Genomic DNA, 19094 nt, shown 5'->3' on the forward strand with positions numbered 1-19094 from the left:
CAATATAATATTAATATTAAAAAATCTAAGTACAAAAAGCAAACGCCACCCTTCTAACGGGGGACAGAGTGAGTATAAAAATTAAATATACCGATGTTCTGGTAGAAGGTATTCCTCTATTACATAAATAAATTGTTGTCTATACGTCATCAATGGCTTCAAAATTATATTATTGCTGTTACAAATAAATAAATAAATAAATAAATTTCTTGTAAATAGCAATATTTTTTTGCAGTGGTTGATCCACCAAATTCATATTAATATTGATATGTTGTTTATATGCAAATACTATACACGTTGTTACACACTGAATTAAAAATATAAATACATATACAATGATTCAAAATATTCAGTTTTATATTTTAGTGCGATATTTTAAAATTAAATTTTTTATTCAGAATATTACAATATTTATTTTTATTTATAAATTAATATTAAATTATTTTTAATTCAAAATGTAACATCAAATTTACACATGAATGATTATGTAGATCAACAAAAACAAGGGTAAAAAAACAATTTAGTTGTATTTTCAAATACTAATTAATTTACATTTTTTTTTCTTTAAAATAATTTCCAATAGGTATTTTCATTTAAAACATAACAATAATTATTTTTATTGAAATATATCAAAATAAAAAAAAATATACACATATATATATCTAAACATTTGAGTACGACCAAGTTCACACATTTTAAAGCCCATTATTTTGGGCCCATGAGTTAAATGGGCCGACCCAATAACTAATAGAAATTTCAAGCACCTGTAGCTTATGCAGTACGGTCTGCGTCGTCTTCTTGAGCGTTTTTTCGTCTTCTTCAAATTACAGAGAAGCTTTCACTCCACACTTGCTGTATATTTGCTCCAAACGTGACGAGGAGCACGACAATGGATTTGATAATCCCTCTCAAACCCCAAAATTTACTCTTAAAGTCGAAGACTTGTAGTTCCCCAACTTTCTTCATTGCTCCTGCGCTTCGAGGTAGGGTACAGACCTCCAGTCCATCGCGGACGCAGCCACCCAAAATTAGGGTTCGGTCGGAGTTCGACGGGAAGGTGAACGGTGCGCTATTCGCTGAATTTGACCCTCGTTTTATCGATCGGGTTAGTGAACTCAAACGATGCCGATTTCTGTGTTTGTTTAATAATGTTTGGAGAAGAGACTGATTGCGGTTCGAGAACATTTCCGTTAATGATAGTTTCGGTATTAAATTGCTGTTGCGTAGCTTCATAGTCGAAGGTTGTGCGTTCTTCGTTCTCCTTTTGAAGTATTATCACTGTTGCCGCTTGAAAATTTCCTGTTTGTTTCCTACTGTTACAACAGCAAAAGGCGCTAGATGCCGCCATGAACGACATAAATAGCTCTTTCGGAAAAGGGAGCGTTACGAGACTGGGAAGTGCTGGTGGAGCTATGGTGTAGGTTTTTCTTTTCTTCATCAATATCAGCTATTTCTATCACATTTCTCATAGTGTGATGGAGTTGAAATCTTTTAGAAGAAAATTAGATTTCGGATTGAAATTTTTAACTAGAAAGGATTAGATGTTCTTAGTAGAAATCAAGTTTGGAAACACAAAGACACACCACTATATATATATATATATATCTTGATTGTTAATGTATCTTCAGTGTATAAATGTTTTCTATAGATGTTCTTGCTTCGATACTCTGCCGACTATGTATTTTATTCATAAACCATTATTATAGTCTTGCAATCTTTATAGCAATGTTTGTTTGTGTAGAGAAACTTTTCCAAGTGGCTGTTTGCCGCTGGATTTTGCTTTAGGTGGCGGCCTTCCCAAAGGAAGAATTGTAGAGGTGTTGTATTCGTTATTTCATCGATCATCCCTTTGCGCATTGTATCATTGTTTTCTTGCAATGATCTGATTTCCTTGCTCCGATTTTTATTGTCAGATTTATGGCCCAGAAAGTAGCGGAAAGACTACCCTAGCTCTCCATGCAATTGCGGAAGTGCAGGTCTAGTATGTGCTTTCTTTTACTTCTGTAATTATGTATCACTCGAAAATCTATAATTCTAAGTGCAAAGATTCGAAAAGGTAGTCTCTAAATTATTTCTTTTATGGTCATGTCTCTTTAATCTCGAACCAACAGAAGCTCGGGGGGAATGCCATGCTTGTTGATGCTGAACATGCTTTTGATCCCGCATACTCGAAAGCATTGGGAGTGGATGTCGAGAATTTGATAGTTTGCCAGCCGGATAATGGAGAGATGGCGCTAGAGAGTAATTTTTTTTACGCGTTAAAATTCCAAGAAATTATAAGCTACTTTTCTACCTGTTGATCGGTCTGGTAAGGTGCAGGGACTATTTCGAAATCATATTTCTGAGGGTTTTGTATTCTCTGTGTCAGTTGCTGATCGCATGTGTAGATCCGGTGCTGTTGATGTCATTTGCATCGATTCAGTCTCGGCACTTACTCCGCGGGCTGAAATTGAAGTGAGCTTAAATGTCACTCGTGTTGTTTGTTGCTTTCAAGTTAGTGATTCTTGTCTTGACTTTGAACACCTTTTGCTGTATGCAATTTCTACGAGAAGGGCGAAATTGGAATGCAACAAATGGGCTTGCAAGCGCGCCTTATGAGCCAAGCTTTACGGAAAATGTCGGGCAATGCTTCCAAGGCTGGATGTACTCTTATATTTTTGAATCAAATCAGACACAAGGTAATACTATTTCACGTTTATCATGAACGACCTAATTTAGAAGTGCATAGTTGATCCTTATGTGCGGAAAGTTTTATTGCATGAAGAAACACAATTGCCTTTGTAGTTGGTTAGGAATTTTTTAGTTGTAAATTGCAATTTCTATGCAATGGCTATTGGTATGATATTTTTCTCTGTGACAGATCGGTGTTTATTATGGAAATCCCGAAGTCACAAGTGGTGGAATCGCTTTAAAGTTCTTTGCATCTGTCCGACTTGAGATACGTCCCATCGGGAAGATTAAATCTGTGAGCCTAAAACCACGTCGACTGAACTATTTTGTCATTCGATTGTCACTTGAACAAAGCCTCTTAATGGATCATAACCGGTGTATGCGATGTTGTAGGTTAAAGGAGACGAAGATGTCGGGCTTAAAGTCCGTGTAAGAGTTCAGAAGAGTAAGGTATTTGTTGCTAACTCTGAGATTTTCATCTACGCTTGTTTGAAATTTACTGTTTTTCGTATATTGGATGTAGTAAACTGCAGCTAAGAAATAGGGCTTCGACACAATATATCTTCTATATAACATTTGTTGTCTGAATTCCAACTAGTTCCATTTTATTGAAGGTGTCGAGACCATACAAGCAAGCCGAGTTTGAAATCACATTTGGCGAGGGAGTCAGCAAACTGGTTTGTGTAGCTGTGTAATTTACCTTTTCTTTTGCTGTTGCTATTTTCTTACTATAGGTTATCGCATTTTCGTGATTTCAGGGCTGTGTGTTGGATTGTGCTGAAATGACAGATGTCGTCTTAAAGAAGGGTGCCTGGTACAGCTACGCGGATCAAAGGTTAGCTTTGTTATAATGTTCATTACAATGGTCGAATTGGCTCAAAGTGTCACGGCCTTTTCGATTTCTGACAATGTAAAAACTTAGGTTGGGACAAGGCAGAGACAAAGCATTACAATTCCTGAAAGAAAACCCGATTCTATCTGAAGAAATAGAGAAGGTACTACACTCCCCTTTCCGTCACTCGTTGTACGAATCAATGGATTATTTATCGTCGATTAGAATCTTCGAACATACTCTCAAAACTTCCAATTTACAAATAATTTTTTCTTGCTTACAATTGTTCATCGTCTGTTGCCGAAAAAGCAATTTCACATGTTTAACGGCATTTAACTATCTGTACAGAAAGTTCGAGCAGCCGTGACTGAAGGGATCGGCCAAGTAGGCTCGTTTGCAAAATCCTCGTTGTCGTTACCCGACGAGGAAGACGGTTTCGAAGAAACACAATGAAGTGAGAATTGACGTGCCTCGCCTGCCCGTTCGATGAAGAATCGATTGTTTCGGGGGCCCCAAATCCGAACCCGAACCTCTTTAGTGAGTCTTCTTCCTCCCTTTGTTTCTTTTAGCCTTTGGGGGAGCAGTGATAGAAATGTGTAGTGATTGTTGAGAAGGAAATGATGATGTCTTGGTTGGGTTGAATTAATGAATTATTACGAGTATTTATTTACCAAATTGTTTAGACAAAGTTGTTCCCACTGCTCATAAATATAGGGGCAACTTGACATGCATTATTAATGTGCTGTGCGGATTAGTTACACGACCGTTACCAGTTTTATCTGCTTCCCCGTCTCTGTCCGAGACTAATTAAGGGAAAAAATTAATTTTGGTCAAATATAATCAATTTTGATCCAAATATAAAAAATTCATTAATTTTAGTTCCACTCTAAACAATTTTAATTAATTTTGGCCTCATCGTTAAAAAATCAACGGAAATTGCTGACGTGGACATAACGGAGATGACGTGTTAGTTGACCTCAAAATTACAGTCATGTACAATTATACACGAATATGTTGTTATATATATTTCAGTGTATAATTATACATGGTCATGTTGTTAGATGGTGGTGTACATTTCAGTTTTAGTCTAAAATTTTATTTTATTAATATATTTTTTAAAAAATAAATTATATAATTAAAATGGACAAAATTAACGGTAATCATAATATAATAAAAAATTATCAATTTTAATTCGAATATAAAAATTTATAAGATATATTCTTTTGAAATATTTTGTTTAAAATTCTATTATTCATATAAAAAAAATCATCTTACAAACATCCAATTACACAACTATTTTTTAATTTTGTATAATATATTAGTATTAAAAATTAATTTATTATTTCAATACAGTAATCTGATGTTTGTAAGATAAAATTTTCCAAAAGAACATACTCTATAAATATTTATATTTGAACTAAAATTGATACATTTTAATTATATTATAATAATAATTATTATTATTATTTCATTTTAACTATATCAACTATTTTAATTTTAAAAATATATATATAATAAAATAAAATTTTAGATCAAAACAGAGAGTGTATAATACACTGAAATATACATGGTCATATAACAACATGGACGTGTATAATTGTACATAGCCGTATAACAACATAGTCATGTATAATTACACACTGAAATATACATGGCTATGTAACAACATGACCGGGTATAATTGTACATGGCCGTGTAGTTTCCAGGTCAGCTGCCACGTCAACAATTTCTGTTAATTTTTAACGGTAGAACAAAAATTGATTGAAGTTATTTATAATTGGACCAAAATTGATTGAAATTGTTTATAATGAGACTAAAATTAATGAGTTTTTTATATTGAGACCAAAATTGATAAATTTTTATTATATTAAAACCAAAATTAATTTTTTGCCCTATTTTTAAATATTTTGTATTATTCATTAATAATTACTATTATTATAATTTTTAAAAGATATTACTCCCTACGTCAAGCTAGAAAGTATATATATTTTTATATTGGGACGTCCAATTACAAAGTAAACATTTCATTAAATATCTTCTTTTTTCCACAAATACCCTTACTTTACATCACATCATTACTTTTATACCAAAAAACAAAGGCAAAAATGTCATTACACTACTCTTAACTACCCACTACAATTAAAATACTATTATTTTTTAAACACCGCGCCAAAAGTAATTGTATACTTTATGAGTAGACGGAGGGAGTATATTACAAAATTTAACTTTTTACTATCTTTTAATTTTTTAGAACCTCCCGAAGGAGCCAAAATACTAAGTTTATATGTCGTAACTTTAGTACTACAATATTTTTAAAATAATAAATAATTAAATATATTTAATTTCTACTCTAAATTTTATCTTTATCACATTATTTAAATAAATATGCATTTTTTTCTCTAATAATACTACTTCATTTTAAAATTCTTTTATTTAATATTATTCGTTTAAAATTTTGTGTCGAAAATAATTATTGCACTATGTTTGGGATTGACAGATTACTAGTTTTTTAGTCTTTCCGCTATTGTTTGCTTGATATCTTTTACACAATTTTCTTGTTTATTCTTTGAAATATAATTTATAAAATAGTTTTAACTAAAATGTAAAAAAAAAAAATTGTCTGGATAGTTCGATGGCGTTGGGATTTGTCACATTCTACTAATTATGTCACATATCTTGAATTTGTTTGGCTTTGATTTAAATAATATATTTTTTTTTCATTAAAAATGATGTAATAACAATAATAATTTTACTGTTGAAATATTATATCTCAAATTTGAATTCAATCCTATCGTATATAAAGGAAAAAATGAAAAGTAAAAAATTGTAAGACTGAATTTGGAATAAATTAGCATCCCACGTGGTGTAAGTAACATTTGTTTGAATATGTGAGGGCTGGTTTCACACACTAATAAATTTATTTATTAAAAATACATGCGTGCATGTGAATGTTATTAAAAATATAAAATAAATAGTTATAGTGTGATGTGAATGCTAAAAATATCATCGTTGGCGTGTAAATTAATTAATTGTATATAATAAATAATAGAAAGCCTTTTACTTTTATCATTGACCGCTGCCAATTGTTCTATTGCTAGTCTTTCATGTCTTTTTCCACCTTCATTTAATTAAATCTCAAAAGCACCTTTTTTTTTTCTCTAAAAAAAATTGACGTGGGGCAAAAGGACTATCCACTGTATATACATTTATTTATTTTGTTGACATAGAAAATAAATTATTCACGTAACAAAAGTATTTATTTATTTTTTATTTTAAGTTCATTCTATAATAAAATATTTATTTTTTTTAAAGTAACTGTACTATTTATCTAACCTTACAAATATCCTTACAATTTATACAATATATTACATAAATATCATTACCTTTTATATCATACATAAATAAGATTATTTTAGTCATTTATATTTCATTCATACTATATCTTAATATAATACTAATATTTCTAAAATTACGTGCAAAAAGTAAATAAATATTTTTTTATGGGACGGAGGAAGTATTTTTTTATATATATTTTTTATTTTTTTATAAAAATTAATATTTGATATAAAATATTATTTTATTTATTAGTAATGCATTTATTTCAACTACGATATTGAGGTAATATAAACATTATTAAATTATTAATAATAAATTATAATATTATTTTTTATAAGAATAATGAATCAATATACATGACTAAAGAAATCAAATATTTATTTATATACTTTTAATATTATATTTCAATAAATATATAATATAAATATTATTTATAAATAATAAAAATTTATATTTATTTATTTATAATTAACTTAAATTTATTTTTAAAAAAAATATTTCCTCCATTCCTTAATAATTTATCTATTTTTTCATAACAAAATATCTATTTTCGTACAATCTATCTAACATTACAAATACCCTTTCAATTTACAATATATTACACATATGTCATTACATTTATATCATACTTCCTCCGTCCCAGAAAATATGGGGCTATTACTGTAAATACGGAAATTTAGGTAAAGTATAATTATTAAGTAATTAAGAAGTGTATTAGTAAAAATAATTATTATTTTGTAAAAATAATTATAAATTGAGATTAAGATAAATAAATAATTTAATTAAAATTTTAAAAATTATAAAATTTAAAATTTAGAATGCAATTAAAGTGTATAATTATATTTCAAAAAATAGAAAGGACAAGTTATATGAGACGGACAAAAATAAAAAATAGGAACAAATTATGTGGGACGGAGGGAGTACAATACTAATATAATTAATTTAGTCTTTTTACCTTTATTTATACTTTATCCCAATATAATACTAATATTTTTAAAACTCCGTAAAAAAAACAAATGAATATATAAATATGAGACATAGGGGGTATATATTTTTTAAAAATCTATAAACACAACACAACGTAGTTCAAGGTAAATAGATATATAAATATGAGACGGAAAGAGTAGTAGATATTAAATTGAAATACAATATTTATCTATTAAAAAAATAAAAAAATTAAAATAAATTAATTTATATTTGATACATATATTTAAAATAAATAAATTTATTAAAAAATATTATTTCTCTGTTATGTAATTAAATATTCGTTTACTTTTGATGTATTAATTTTTAATATTAAAATATATTATAAATTAAGAAAAAATAAGAAATACTTTATTAATATTTTTAATACTAATTATAATAATATATGTATAAAAAATTATATAAATATAAAAATATTTTAATATTAAGTTCAATAATTTAAATAATAATAAATGTATTATTACGAGAGAATATATAAATAAAAAGAAAAAAAATAAAAAAAAAAAAAAAAATGTCTACGGCGGTTCGTATTTATAAAATAGTTTGGCAGAAAATCCAAAAACAAAACATTTCTTTAAAATAATCAATCAAATAGCAGCTAAACAACACATGGGTGGCGTGGCCAGTGGAGCTATGAGTAATCAACCCCAGGTAAATCCAGACCGTTGATTTTGTGAACTCGCACTAACCAACGGTGTGGATGCAAATATCCACAATCTCTATTAGGGTTAGTCCACTGTGTCTGCCCTGCACCCTGCAGGAAGAAAAGAATTATAAATGGAAAAAAGGGACCACAGTCGTACGTACGATGCGAGCTACAACCCACAGCCATGGCTGACATTTTCAACCCCCAAACCTCCTCGAAGCTACTCGTCAAATGCTCCGCGCGTACAAAGTCTTGCCTGTCTCAGTATGCATATTCTGATTTGTATTTTATCATTTTAGTGTTTTGAGGGAATTATCCCCACCGCGTTCGTTCGTTGGTCCATATATATAAATTTGAACTTGAATTTGACCTCATCGTCTTCGAATGTGAAACTAGCTTCATCACGCATTTCTACTTGGACTTTGGTGGCCCTAAAAGATTCAGGAGTCTAGCCTTCCATAGTTGTTTTTTTTGGTACTCTCAGTCTGCCGCATCCGAACCAGTACTGGGGAATTCGGTTTCCTCATCAGGTACTATTGATTTTGGGGATTCTGGATTTCGCTTTCCGCCTGCTGCTTATCGGAGTTGTTTGATTTAATTTCTTGGTTTTGGTCGAGGATTCGTTGTATTTGTGCTCGAGATAGATCTTTGTGATATTGATTTCCCTAGGGTTTGATTGATGAACTTAATTTTGTTCATCCTCAAAGCTCATCTCGCTTGCTTGTTTTCAAACAATTCCTGTCGTATGCTTCTCTGACTTTTCCTAGTTCTAGACATGGATTCCAGAATGTTGATTCCTTGAGTGATTTGCATATTTCACAATGTTTGGTTGTATCATGAAGTGATCTCATGGTGAATTTCCCCAATTTGATGAACTCTAGACACTTATCGGATGATTTCTGGCTTTAAATATTTCGATCCTTTGTATCGTCTTCCTTAGCTCTCCTGATCAAATTGGTTACAGGCAAAAAGGTTTTCAACATCCATGACTCTCTTGTTTATGCTGCATATGTTCCATGTTTAACATTACAATTCCTTTGTGGACTGAACAGTTGATCGATTCTTTTAATCTGGCAGTGTTGTATCTCCTATCTTCCTGGAATCATCATCCATCCATAGCAATCAAACCATAAATTCACTGCTAAACCACAGAGTTATGACCTGTATGTCTTTCTTATGCGGAGGAAGATCAAAGCCTGCAAAGAGACGATCCGAATTCGGAGACGGTAACAACAAAGCTCCTTCAATTCATATCTTCTGCATAGAGTTGTATTTTCCTTTGAGATGTTCATGTGCATCAATTTATTTGCAGAGCTCTCTGGAGTCGATAATGTGAATCTTTATACATACAAGGAACTGAAAATAGCTACCGATGATTTTAGCCCAGGAAATAAAGTCGGGGAAGGAGGCTTTGGTTCCGTCTACAAGGTAAAATCGAGTTTTCTTTCCAAAACATCAAATCAACTCCAACATTTAAGATCTCATTTCTGAACTCCATCGACATCCTATGAACGAACAGGGAAAACTTAAAAGCGGGGAGATGGTAGCGATCAAGGTTCTGTCCCCCGAGTCGAGACAGGGGCTACGAGAGTTCTTGACAGAGCTTCAAGTAATTTCAGACATCGAACACGAGAATTTAGTGAAGCTCTACGGCTGTTGCGTGGAAGAAAACCAACGGATTCTTGTCTACAAGTATTTAGAGAACAACAGCCTAGCACAAACACTCCTCGGTACGGCAGCATTCCCAAATTATTGTCGTTAACATCACAAAAAGGATAAGTCAAACCGACCATCTTTGTGATCAATGCTTCTCCAGGTTCGGGGCGCAGCAACATCTACTTCGACTGGCGAACGCGGGCTAAAATATGCATCGGAGTGGCGAGAGGGCTCGCCTATCTTCACGAAGAAGTGCGACCGTACATCGTCCACCGCGACATCAAAGCAAGCAACATTCTTCTTGACCGCCATTTGTCCCCGAAAATTTCAGACTTCGGCCTCGCCAAGCTTATCCCTCCGAACATGACTCATGTCAGCACACGCGTTGCCGGAACCATGTAAGTTTACGATACTTCACGGGGCTATGTATATATAGAATATATATATATATCAATTCGTAATTGTATTGACGTATCGTTGCAGAGGTTATTTGGCACCGGAATATGCGGTGAGGGGCCAGCTGACACGGCGGGCAGACGTCTACAGTTTCGGCGTACTTCTCATCGAGATAGTCACCGGTAGATGCAACAACAACTCCCGATTGCCAATCGACGAACAGTACCTTCTTGAAAGGGTAAAGAACCATCTGCGCAAATCGTCGAATTCTCATCTGTTTTAGTGATTTTTCTTCCTAATAAGGATCAAATTTTTTTGACAGACGTGGCATATGTACGAGAGGAACGAGCTGGTGGTGCTCGTCGACGAATCGTTGAACGGAGACTTCGACGCCGAACAGGCTTGCAAGTTCTTGAAGATCGGTCTGCTCTGCACCCAAGACGCCCCCAAGCTTCGACCGTCGATGTCGATGGTTGTTCGAATGCTCCGAGGCGAGAAAATTGTCGATGAAGATGCGATAACGAAGCCGGGATTGATATCGGACTTCATGGAGCTCAAGATCAGGAGCAGCAACGCCAAGGCGAAGCTACCGGAAGTGAATTACAACTCGTCCGGATCGGATAATTTGGACAATACGGTGTCGACGGCGACGACACTCCCGTCTTCTCAGGCGACTATGACGTTCACCGCCGTGTATGATCGGAGCTCGTGAAGGAGGAAGTGAATTCCATGTAAGAAGAAAGGTTTTTTTTTTTTTGGTGGGTTTGTTTAGTGTAATAATACTCTCTCAAATTGCTTGGTTTTGGCCGTTACACAAATTAAATTCGATTGACATGTTGTAAATTTTATTTTTCTTTGCTTTGATAGCTATAGAAAAATATTATGTTCATGTAATTATTAAATTAAAATTACACTTAGTCAGCGTGTGTTTGTTTGGAGGATTCTCCAATATTTTTATTATTCTATCAATTTTTATGAAATCGAACATCTATTTTTTATTTTTTATATTATACTAAAAATTAATTTTATTTTTAAAATATCAGTTCAGCTCCTATTTATATTATATTATTATGTAATTATTCAAATCTCATGATCCAATAGGGGTCAGAGATTGACGTGTGAGTATCTTATTATTAAAGTCAACACATACTGATGATATACTAGAATGAATGTTATTTCAACCCAACAATTGTATGTTGATGTTGTGTATATTATTAGGATGCATTGACTGAAGTTAATCAATACGATCCAATATAATTACATATAATAATAATTGTAATAGTAATGCGTACGGATAAATAATTTGACCGAGTTGAACAATATTAAATTCATGCACATCATAATATCATTCATTCAAAGTCAACAAAATACTCCATAATTTTACATGCGACGGTCATTAGCTGCTTAATAACCCTAATCATTACATAGAAAATGCTAGACATAAATAAATATTAAGATTATATAGATTGTATATACTACTTATTATCATATGCTATTTATTTTAATAGTAGTATGATATTTAAAATAATACTATTATAAGCCAACATTTGCGAATAGCTAGAAACTGGGCCAATCAATCCCTATCCAAGCCCAATAACTGAAAACACAATTCATCCATTATTTTGAACTGAAGTTCCTATATTTCGGAGTAGTATATTTATATTAGTACGTCTTTTTTTTTTTTTTTTTATTTTATTTTAATATTTTTATGTATAAATCTGTTAATATTACTTGGTAATTAATAATAATTGAATTAAAATATAAAAACACAAAGCATAAAGTAAGAGCAATAATTTGTATTTGTTTGCATGTTAGATGTATCATAAATTTGAGACTTTCAAGTTACGTCTATGACTATATACATAAATATATCTGCAGAGAGACAGCAGACAGCATATTCAAAGTCTGCCAATAATTTCTTTATTCATTCATAAATTTTAAAATAAGAAGAAGATATTACTAATATATCAATTTTAGATAAACTAGAAAAAATAATTTGTACATTTATTAAATTAATTATAAATAAATGAAAGAATAGATAAATGATGAGAAATCTAGGAATCTTGTCTGTCTCTCACATGATCCCCGCCCCGCTCGCTTTGCTCGTCGGTCGCAGTCTGGTCTGGTCTCAAGACTCCCTTCCCTTTTCTTCACTTTTTTAACCTTTCAGCCTTTTTGTTTGCCTTGAGCTGAGGTGAGCTGAGTTCGAGTTGCCAAACGAAATCGTCACCTAGGGTTCCTCTTTTACTCCCCTTTTATGTGACATTTTTCATTTTTAAATTTATCCCTACTTCTGCTTTCTTCTTGGAAATTATATGTGATCTGGTTGTGGTAGGTGTTGGGGCTGTGTTTTTTGGTGGGGGATTTTGGAGGGGGGTGGGGATTGTTGGGGTCAAACGAGCAAAAGTGAAAAAATGGTGTGATTTTATTTATGTGGGATTACTTTTTGGAAGACGTGGTTGTGAAGCAATTTATGCTTGTTTTAGCTCTCGATTCCTGTGGATTTGCAGACTGGAGTTCATGAATCGCAGCTTCTATTTGTGGAAGAGGAATATTCTGGATCTCTTATGCTCTTGTTTTTTACAATTACGAATCGCTCTTCCTGATTGTTAGGTATTGGATTTAAGACAGGTCATAAACAATGGATGCTGCATTTCTAATCTTCGATTATTTGGAGGTGAAACCGCTCCCCGTCTCTGCTAAGAGAGACCATTTTGGAACATGGTCAAGAAATTAGGTTTTATAGTTCCAGATTTGGTTGCTGCAGTTAAACTTACTGTTTGTTCGTTGGTATATTGAGTTTCCATTTGGTGATGGAGGATATTGGACTGTTCAATCAAGGTTTGAAATGGTTGCAGTCGAAAGATTGCTATTCAGTAGCAAGGACTGCCATGAGCTGTTTGAGGGACAAGATTGGGATTTTTATGGAGCGGCATTGGCCGATGGTGTGCTGTGGCTGTGCTAGATTGGGGAGAGGTCTGCTGTTCTTGTTGGAGTTTTGGAGGAACTGTTTTCTCTCGGGATGTCGATCTTTTGTTGGGCTGGGATCGGCTGCTCTGCTCGTCATTATGTGGTGTTGCTTCCTAAGCTTGACATCAATGTCGTGCCTCTTGTATGTGCTACTTAGTATGGTATGTGCCTCAAGGTCTTGTTAAATAATTTCCCAGATCTAATTTATGTTACAGTTACTTTGGTTGGATATTCTTAATGTCTATTTGATGGATCTGATGTAGCCATTGATGAGAAGCTGTATCTAAGTTTTGGATAAAGGATAATCTAGGGCAGACATGCCTATAATTATAGACCTGAAGAACAGATTCTTTCTGGTGTTTTTTGTAAGTAGTTTTGACAGGTTAACTGAATAGAATCAATTTCTTATTATCTGATATTACTAGCAAGATGAGTCGGCTGTAGATATGATTTTATCATTATGAAGCAATTCTTATGTTTTCTTTTTTTTTTTTTTCAAAGAATTCATAATCTAGGTGGTTTCATAGATAGCACAAACTCATACTGTTTGAGTACTATGGTTCTGGAAGAAATCTACCCAATTTCTTTCTCGGTTTTTGCACATTCAGAGAGTAATAATTCTATCAAATAGCTTAATTATAGAAGCTAAACTCAATCCGCTGTTCTTTTTATGGGAAATTGGACAATAATGTCATCTTTAGTGCGAGTTTGAGACGGCTGATGTGTTTAACATTCGCTTGTAACCATTTTTTTCATTCAATTATTCTTCACGGACTTGAATAGAAGTTAGTCGATTGATCATCCCACTGGTCATATATTGACATTACATATACCATGGTGTGAGTAACCTGTCTATTATGTGCGAATGGTGATTTCTTGACTATCGAAATCTTCATTATACATTATACATCTATTGTGAAAAATTTTAGCCATCGTTGCTTAGAACTTTCTTGTGTTGTTTTAAACAGAAGGTAATTGTAGTTTTCTAAGCCTTTCTCTTGCAAATTTATTTTCAGGGAGCAGCTGGTGTTGCTGTTCAGTATTTAGGCTACACTCCTGGACTTTTTATTGTGGGGCTGTTTGCCATTTTAATTTTGTGGATGTACGCTAACTTCTGGATTACGGGTGCCTTGTTCGTAGTTGGTGGTACGTGTGTCTCTTTTCGTTTATTTTATCAATAATTACATTCTTCTCTATCCTCAGTTTTGGGCATTCTTTAAATATTGGGGTTCTTTTATTTATTGAGTTGTTTTCTGCTCACGAGGATGCTTGGATAGACCATAGTTTGCTTCTTCCTGAATGTTTTCCTGTACGATTCTGATGCTTCGACATTTCCTGACCAACCATAAGTATGCGAATGCAGGTTATCTATTTTCACTGAATCATGCACGGCTGGTGGTGCTTATGGCGACCGTATACGCTATGTATTGTGTTAAAGTTAGAGTAGGATGGCTTGGAGTTGTTCTTGCAATTAACCTGGCATTTTTATCCAACGATCTATTGAAATATTTGATTAAGTGGTGTGATAACTTGAGTGAAAACACTCCCTCTGACGAACAGAAGCAGTCTTACTCATTTAGTGAGGAAGATTTCTCCACTGAGTGTGAATATCCTGCCACTTCTGATGTGGAAGGAGAAGAACAGGAGAAGTTGAACTCACATAAATCAGCTAGCAAACCTGCTAGCCCATCATCTTTTGTCGAGAAGCCTAAAGAATTCGCTGCAAAGAAAGTGGAGAAAGAAGATTCGGACTCGATAACTGAGATGGAGAGGATATTGAGTAGTGGCAATCACTATGAAGCACTTGGGTTTCCATGTCAAAAGAAACTCGATCTGGTGCTATTGAAGAAGGAATACCATAAAAAGGTGTGCCCGTAGATAATATTTTTCTACTTAAAAGATTTAGCTTGAAATGTGAGCTTCTCTAAAATTGATCTTCGATCATTGTAGTTCTCTATTTGTTAGACTAAAACAGGTCGAATTTTCCGTGGGTACCCTATTTTCAGTTGATACCTTTTGTGCATTGAAAATCACATTTCAAAATGTTTTACAGGCCATGCTCGTGCACCCCGACAAAAATATGGGAAGTTCGCTAGCTAGTGAATCGTTCAAGAAACTTCAATGCGCGTATGAGGTAGTTATTGTAATATTTAGTGTTTCGTTATTATTCAATTGCCCGGAAGAAAAATGGTTATGGCTTATGGTAGCTGCTGGTTTTGGTACGATTTTCAGGTTCTTTCGGATACTGCAAAGAAGAGAGATTATGATGAGCAGCTCAGAAAAGAAGAATCTAAGTGTGTGATGCAGAAATCCGCAAGCACTTCTTGTCAGGTAATTCATTGTGTCGAGAATGTTTATCCTTTTGCTTCCCCTGAACTAGTTAGAAATAACACTCGCATATATAACAGAATACTACTGAATTTTGCTCTGAGGAGTCGAGGCGCATACAGTGCACGAAGTGTGGCAATTCACACATATGGGTTTGTACAAATAGAACGAAGGCCAAAGCGAGATGGTGTCAGGTCTGTTTGCTGTTTGAAGTTTACAGAATGTGTCGGCAATTGCTTGTTTCTTCATAATTGTTGTTCCTCGAACAGGACTGCTGTCAATATCATCCCGCAAAAGACGGTGACGGATGGGTAGAATCGGTGGTACTTGATCAGCCTCACAAGGTTTTTTGATAAAATTCGGTAGCGTTTTACCATTACTTGTGTAAATTTTTTTTACGGGTACTAATTTGTGCATTACGCGTGCTATTTATAGGGAGGCATACCCCGGGCTTTTGTGTGCGCCGAAAGCAGGGTTTTTGACGTATCTGAGTGGGCAATATGTCAGGTTAGTCTTTCATTTGTCTGAGGATAATGTCTTGTAATGTTGACGTAATTAACCGATAGCTTTCGTCTTGAAAACTTGTATAAATCCTCTATAATTGTACCAAAAACAGGGGATGAGTTGCCGCGAAAACACCCACAGACCCAGTTTCCATGTAAACATGGTTGGATTAGGGACATCAACTCAGAGATCCAATTCCAGCAGATATCCATGGGATTTGGATGCCGAGATGATGGACGAGGAGGATGAATTTGAACTGTGGCTTCAGCAGGCCGTTGCATCCGGACTTTTCTGCGAGACTTCGAAACGCAGGAAAACATGGAGCCCCTTTAAGCTGACTCAGAAAAAGGGGAAGAAACAGTGGCGAAGAGCGTCTTAGACAACAATTTTGGCTGTCCTGTCTGTACCGGTGAGTCGAGATCTTCCTGGTTAATAGCTTGCCCTAGAAATGGATGCACATGAAATTCTATGGTGGATCAGAGGATTTGGAAACTTCTCATTTTACACGTAACATTATGTAAATAGTCAGTCAGTCTTCTTGTAGCTTTTTCCCTTGTCAGGGTCGGACGGTTTTTGCTTGCGCCCTCGACGTTTAAATTGAACGTCGGGGCGGCAGCAAAGCTGGCGCCGTGTGTACATTTAGAGATTAGTTTAAGAACTTGCAGATGCAATAAAAGACAGCGTTTCCTCTCTAACATTGCTGTATTGATCTTCGAGTTTTTTTTATTTTAGATTCAGCAAATGTGTGCATTTCTTCCTTACCAAGACGGGATTTTTATCACTCGGGTTGTGCTCGATATCCGGCGACGAATCTCTGAACTCCGGCCATGTCGCAAACTATATTTACACGGTCGAAGCTTCCTTTCATCTCCATAACCATGTAATTCACCAGAAATTTGCTCTGAATCTCCCCGTTCGTCTGCAACACACAACAACGGCGACTTACTTCAAGATCATCGACGGATTTGAAAATAGTTCACCACGGTTTCTTCAAATTCACAATTGCATACCTCAAAAGCAAAGAATCCACCAGGCTTTAGCATTGTAGCAGCTCCATTGCAGAGATGGATGAGGTCTTTCAACCCTTTCATCCCTCCATCCAGGGCGAGTATCGGCTCGTGCTTACGAACTTCGGCCTGCAGGCCGTTGATATCGTCGCTCGGAATATATGGTGGGTTGCTGATTAATCCGCTCAATTTCCCTTCAACATCTTTGAGAGGATCAAACCATGAGCCCTGTCTCACCTCAACTCTGTCCTGCCAAACCATCAAAGACAATCAAAAGGACATCAATTGAAGAACACAAGGATTTTGAGCAGATTGATTGATTATAGATATCGATTCTAGCCTGCAAATTGTAACTCTGCACATTGTATGATGCAACTGCAACAGCCACGGGGCTCAAATCCGTAGCAATAACTCTAATGGCGGAAACCCTAGAAATCCCAATTGCAAGAGCTCCGCTGCCCGTCCCCAAATCGGCCCACGCGCCGTTCTTCAGATCGGCGTTTTCTTTCACGGCGGCGTCCGCCATATCCACGATTGTCTCCGTCTCCGGCCGGGGAATCAAAACCCCTTCCTCGACGCTCAGGATTAAGTCTCTCCAGTGCTCGCAACCCACCACGTATTGGAACGGTCTTCTCTCCTCTATCCGCTGCTTCCACAAGCTGTACAGTTCGTCCAAACACGCCCTCATCGACACCGGTGAATTGACGTCGCCGGAAATTTGGGAAGAAAGGACGGAGGGCTGCTCGATTGCGTCTTCGACGAGCCAGTTGAGCTCCCGGAGCAGGAGTGTGGAGTCCGGGCCGTTGTCCAATTCGACGAAGGTGGAGCCGATTGAGGAGGCCTGATTCTTAGCCCAATCGTGCCATTTTTTCAGGTCTGACAGATTGGCCTCGAACGCCGGCGGCCTCTGGTAGAGCGGAAGACGCGGAGTTCTCCGGGCAGCGCCGGCGGGAGGGATTACGGGTCGGATCATGCAACGCAGAGGCGCACGTGTGAATAAGCTACAAGACTTCATTGTCCCGTCTTCACATGAAACCGGGCTTAGTTTTAAAAAGGGTCTAACTGGGCCGGGCTTAGCCCATCAAAAAATAAGCCCAATTATATTGTGTCATATATTTAGACTGGGCTTTACTAAAAAAAAATAGGTCTAATATTGTTGATTCAACTTTCATTTATTTATATATATATATTTATTTTCATATGTATCTCTGTTGAAATCTTATAATTATCTTAATTTAGGTTCCTAATTGTTTTTAATTAGCTTAAAAGGCATTCCAAAATAATTATATTGCATTATTTTTCAATAGTTGAATGAATCATTTCAATAACAAACGAATCGAATCATTTTATAGTAAAATTGAATAAGTGGTGTGCAAAATTAATAAATGAAAACAGGTTGAGACGTTTTGTGAAAAGGGTTCAGAAAAGCAAGTGATGAATTTGAGCATTTTAATTTCATTCATACTTACTTACTTCAAATAAATAATATCCATGTTGGGAGGCATAACATATTATATTATAGACCCCACCCCACCCCACCCCACCCGTGAAGAAGCACATTATTGAGTGAGTTCACACATTATTAGAATTATTGATTGATTGATTGATTTGGAACAAATATCCTCAACTATTAAATTCATTTAATTATAATGGTTTGTCTTTAAATAAATAAATATTGTGTAGCATGGGACAATCAAACCATATATAAATTTATTATAATAATAATAATAATAATAATAATAATAATAATAATAATAATAATAAT

The 19094-nt window shown here is 34.7% G+C and overlaps 4 protein-coding genes across 6 annotated transcripts; 3 read left to right on the forward strand and 1 right to left on the reverse strand.

The window, feature by feature from the left end:
* Window positions 1-800: 800 nt before the first annotated feature.
* LOC127250000 (DNA repair protein recA homolog 1, chloroplastic) lies at window positions 801-4177 on the forward strand. Its single transcript, XM_051273134.1, has 13 exons — window positions 801-1105; window positions 1326-1417; window positions 1742-1817; window positions 1914-1976; window positions 2112-2241; window positions 2369-2454; window positions 2553-2678; window positions 2861-2965; window positions 3064-3120; window positions 3285-3347; window positions 3429-3505; window positions 3593-3665; window positions 3851-4177. The coding sequence occupies exons 1-13, from the start codon at window positions 890-892 to the stop codon at window positions 3953-3955; spliced, it is 1269 nt and encodes a 422-aa protein (XP_051129091.1). The 5' UTR covers window positions 801-889; the 3' UTR covers window positions 3956-4177.
* Window positions 4178-8589: 4412 nt separating this feature from the next.
* Window positions 8590-11500, forward strand: LOC127249522 (cold-responsive protein kinase 1). 3 transcript variants are annotated; one of them, XM_051272348.1, is made up of 8 exons: window positions 8590-8732; window positions 8865-8998; window positions 9546-9694; window positions 9781-9896; window positions 9988-10198; window positions 10285-10522; window positions 10608-10758; window positions 10843-11500. In XM_051272348.1, exons 3-8 carry the CDS (start codon window positions 9625-9627, stop codon window positions 11230-11232), a joined length of 1176 nt encoding a protein of 391 aa, XP_051128305.1. In that variant the 5' UTR covers window positions 8590-8732; window positions 8865-8998; window positions 9546-9624; the 3' UTR covers window positions 11233-11500. The 3 variants fall into 3 exon arrangements, with proteins under 3 accessions (XP_051128305.1, XP_051128304.1, XP_051128307.1); XM_051272347.1 differs by having other exon boundaries at window positions 8626-8998; XM_051272350.1 differs by lacking the exons at window positions 8590-8732; window positions 8865-8998 and adding an exon at window positions 9009-9440.
* Window positions 11501-12578: 1078 nt separating this feature from the next.
* Window positions 12579-17017, forward strand: LOC127249521 (uncharacterized). The gene is made up of 9 exons (XM_051272346.1): window positions 12579-13651; window positions 14507-14636; window positions 14854-15356; window positions 15544-15624; window positions 15723-15821; window positions 15899-16012; window positions 16088-16162; window positions 16254-16325; window positions 16435-17017. The coding sequence occupies exons 1-9, from the start codon at window positions 13334-13336 to the stop codon at window positions 16699-16701; spliced, it is 1659 nt and encodes a 552-aa protein (XP_051128303.1). The 5' UTR covers window positions 12579-13333; the 3' UTR covers window positions 16702-17017.
* Window positions 16498-18359, reverse strand: LOC127249523 (uncharacterized). Its single transcript, XM_051272351.1, has 3 exons — window positions 17670-18359; window positions 17333-17578; window positions 16498-17241 (listed from the first exon to the last, which is right to left on the reverse strand). Exons 1-3 carry the CDS (start codon window positions 18342-18344, stop codon window positions 17101-17103), a joined length of 1062 nt encoding a protein of 353 aa, XP_051128308.1. The 5' UTR covers window positions 18345-18359; the 3' UTR covers window positions 16498-17100.
* Window positions 18360-19094: the final 735 nt, after the last annotated feature.

This window comes from Andrographis paniculata, unplaced genomic scaffold (genome assembly GCF_009805555.1).
Source record: "Andrographis paniculata isolate CXL003 unplaced genomic scaffold, ASM980555v1 Contig36END, whole genome shotgun sequence".
In the NCBI taxonomy this organism is placed as follows: Eukaryota; Viridiplantae; Streptophyta; class Magnoliopsida; order Lamiales; family Acanthaceae; genus Andrographis; species Andrographis paniculata.

Excerpts from the sequence above, each read along its gene's own strand:
- LOC127250000 (XM_051273134.1), top strand. The coding sequence starts at position 890 with ATGGATTTGATAATCCCTCTCAAACCCCAAAATTTACTCTTAAAGTCG. Across the intron at positions 1,977-2,111 it reads ATGCAATTGCGGAAGTGCAG|AAGCTCGGGGGGAATGCCAT; the intron begins GTCTAGTATGTG and ends TCGAACCAACAG. Across the intron at positions 2,455-2,552 it reads CTCCGCGGGCTGAAATTGAA|GGCGAAATTGGAATGCAACA; the intron begins GTGAGCTTAAAT and ends TTCTACGAGAAG.
- LOC127249522 (XM_051272348.1), top strand. The coding sequence starts at position 9,625 with ATGACCTGTATGTCTTTCTTATGCGGAGGAAGATCAAAGCCTGCAAAG. Across the intron at positions 9,695-9,780 it reads ACGATCCGAATTCGGAGACG|AGCTCTCTGGAGTCGATAAT; the intron begins GTAACAACAAAG and ends ATTTATTTGCAG. Across the intron at positions 9,897-9,987 it reads GCTTTGGTTCCGTCTACAAG|GGAAAACTTAAAAGCGGGGA; the intron begins GTAAAATCGAGT and ends ATGAACGAACAG.
- LOC127249521 (XM_051272346.1), top strand. The coding sequence starts at position 13,334 with ATGGAGGATATTGGACTGTTCAATCAAGGTTTGAAATGGTTGCAGTCG. Across the intron at positions 15,625-15,722 it reads AACTTCAATGCGCGTATGAG|GTTCTTTCGGATACTGCAAA; the intron begins GTAGTTATTGTA and ends TACGATTTTCAG. Across the intron at positions 16,163-16,253 it reads TACTTGATCAGCCTCACAAG|GGAGGCATACCCCGGGCTTT; the intron begins GTTTTTTGATAA and ends TGCTATTTATAG.
- LOC127249523 (XM_051272351.1), bottom strand. The coding sequence starts at position 18,344 with ATGAAGTCTTGTAGCTTATTCACACGTGCGCCTCTGCGTTGCATGATC. Across the intron at positions 17,579-17,669 it reads TGCAGAGTTACAATTTGCAG|GACAGAGTTGAGGTGAGACA; the intron begins GCTAGAATCGAT and ends ATGGTTTGGCAG. Across the intron at positions 17,242-17,332 it reads GTGGATTCTTTGCTTTTGAG|ACGAACGGGGAGATTCAGAG; the intron begins GTATGCAATTGT and ends TGTGTGTTGCAG.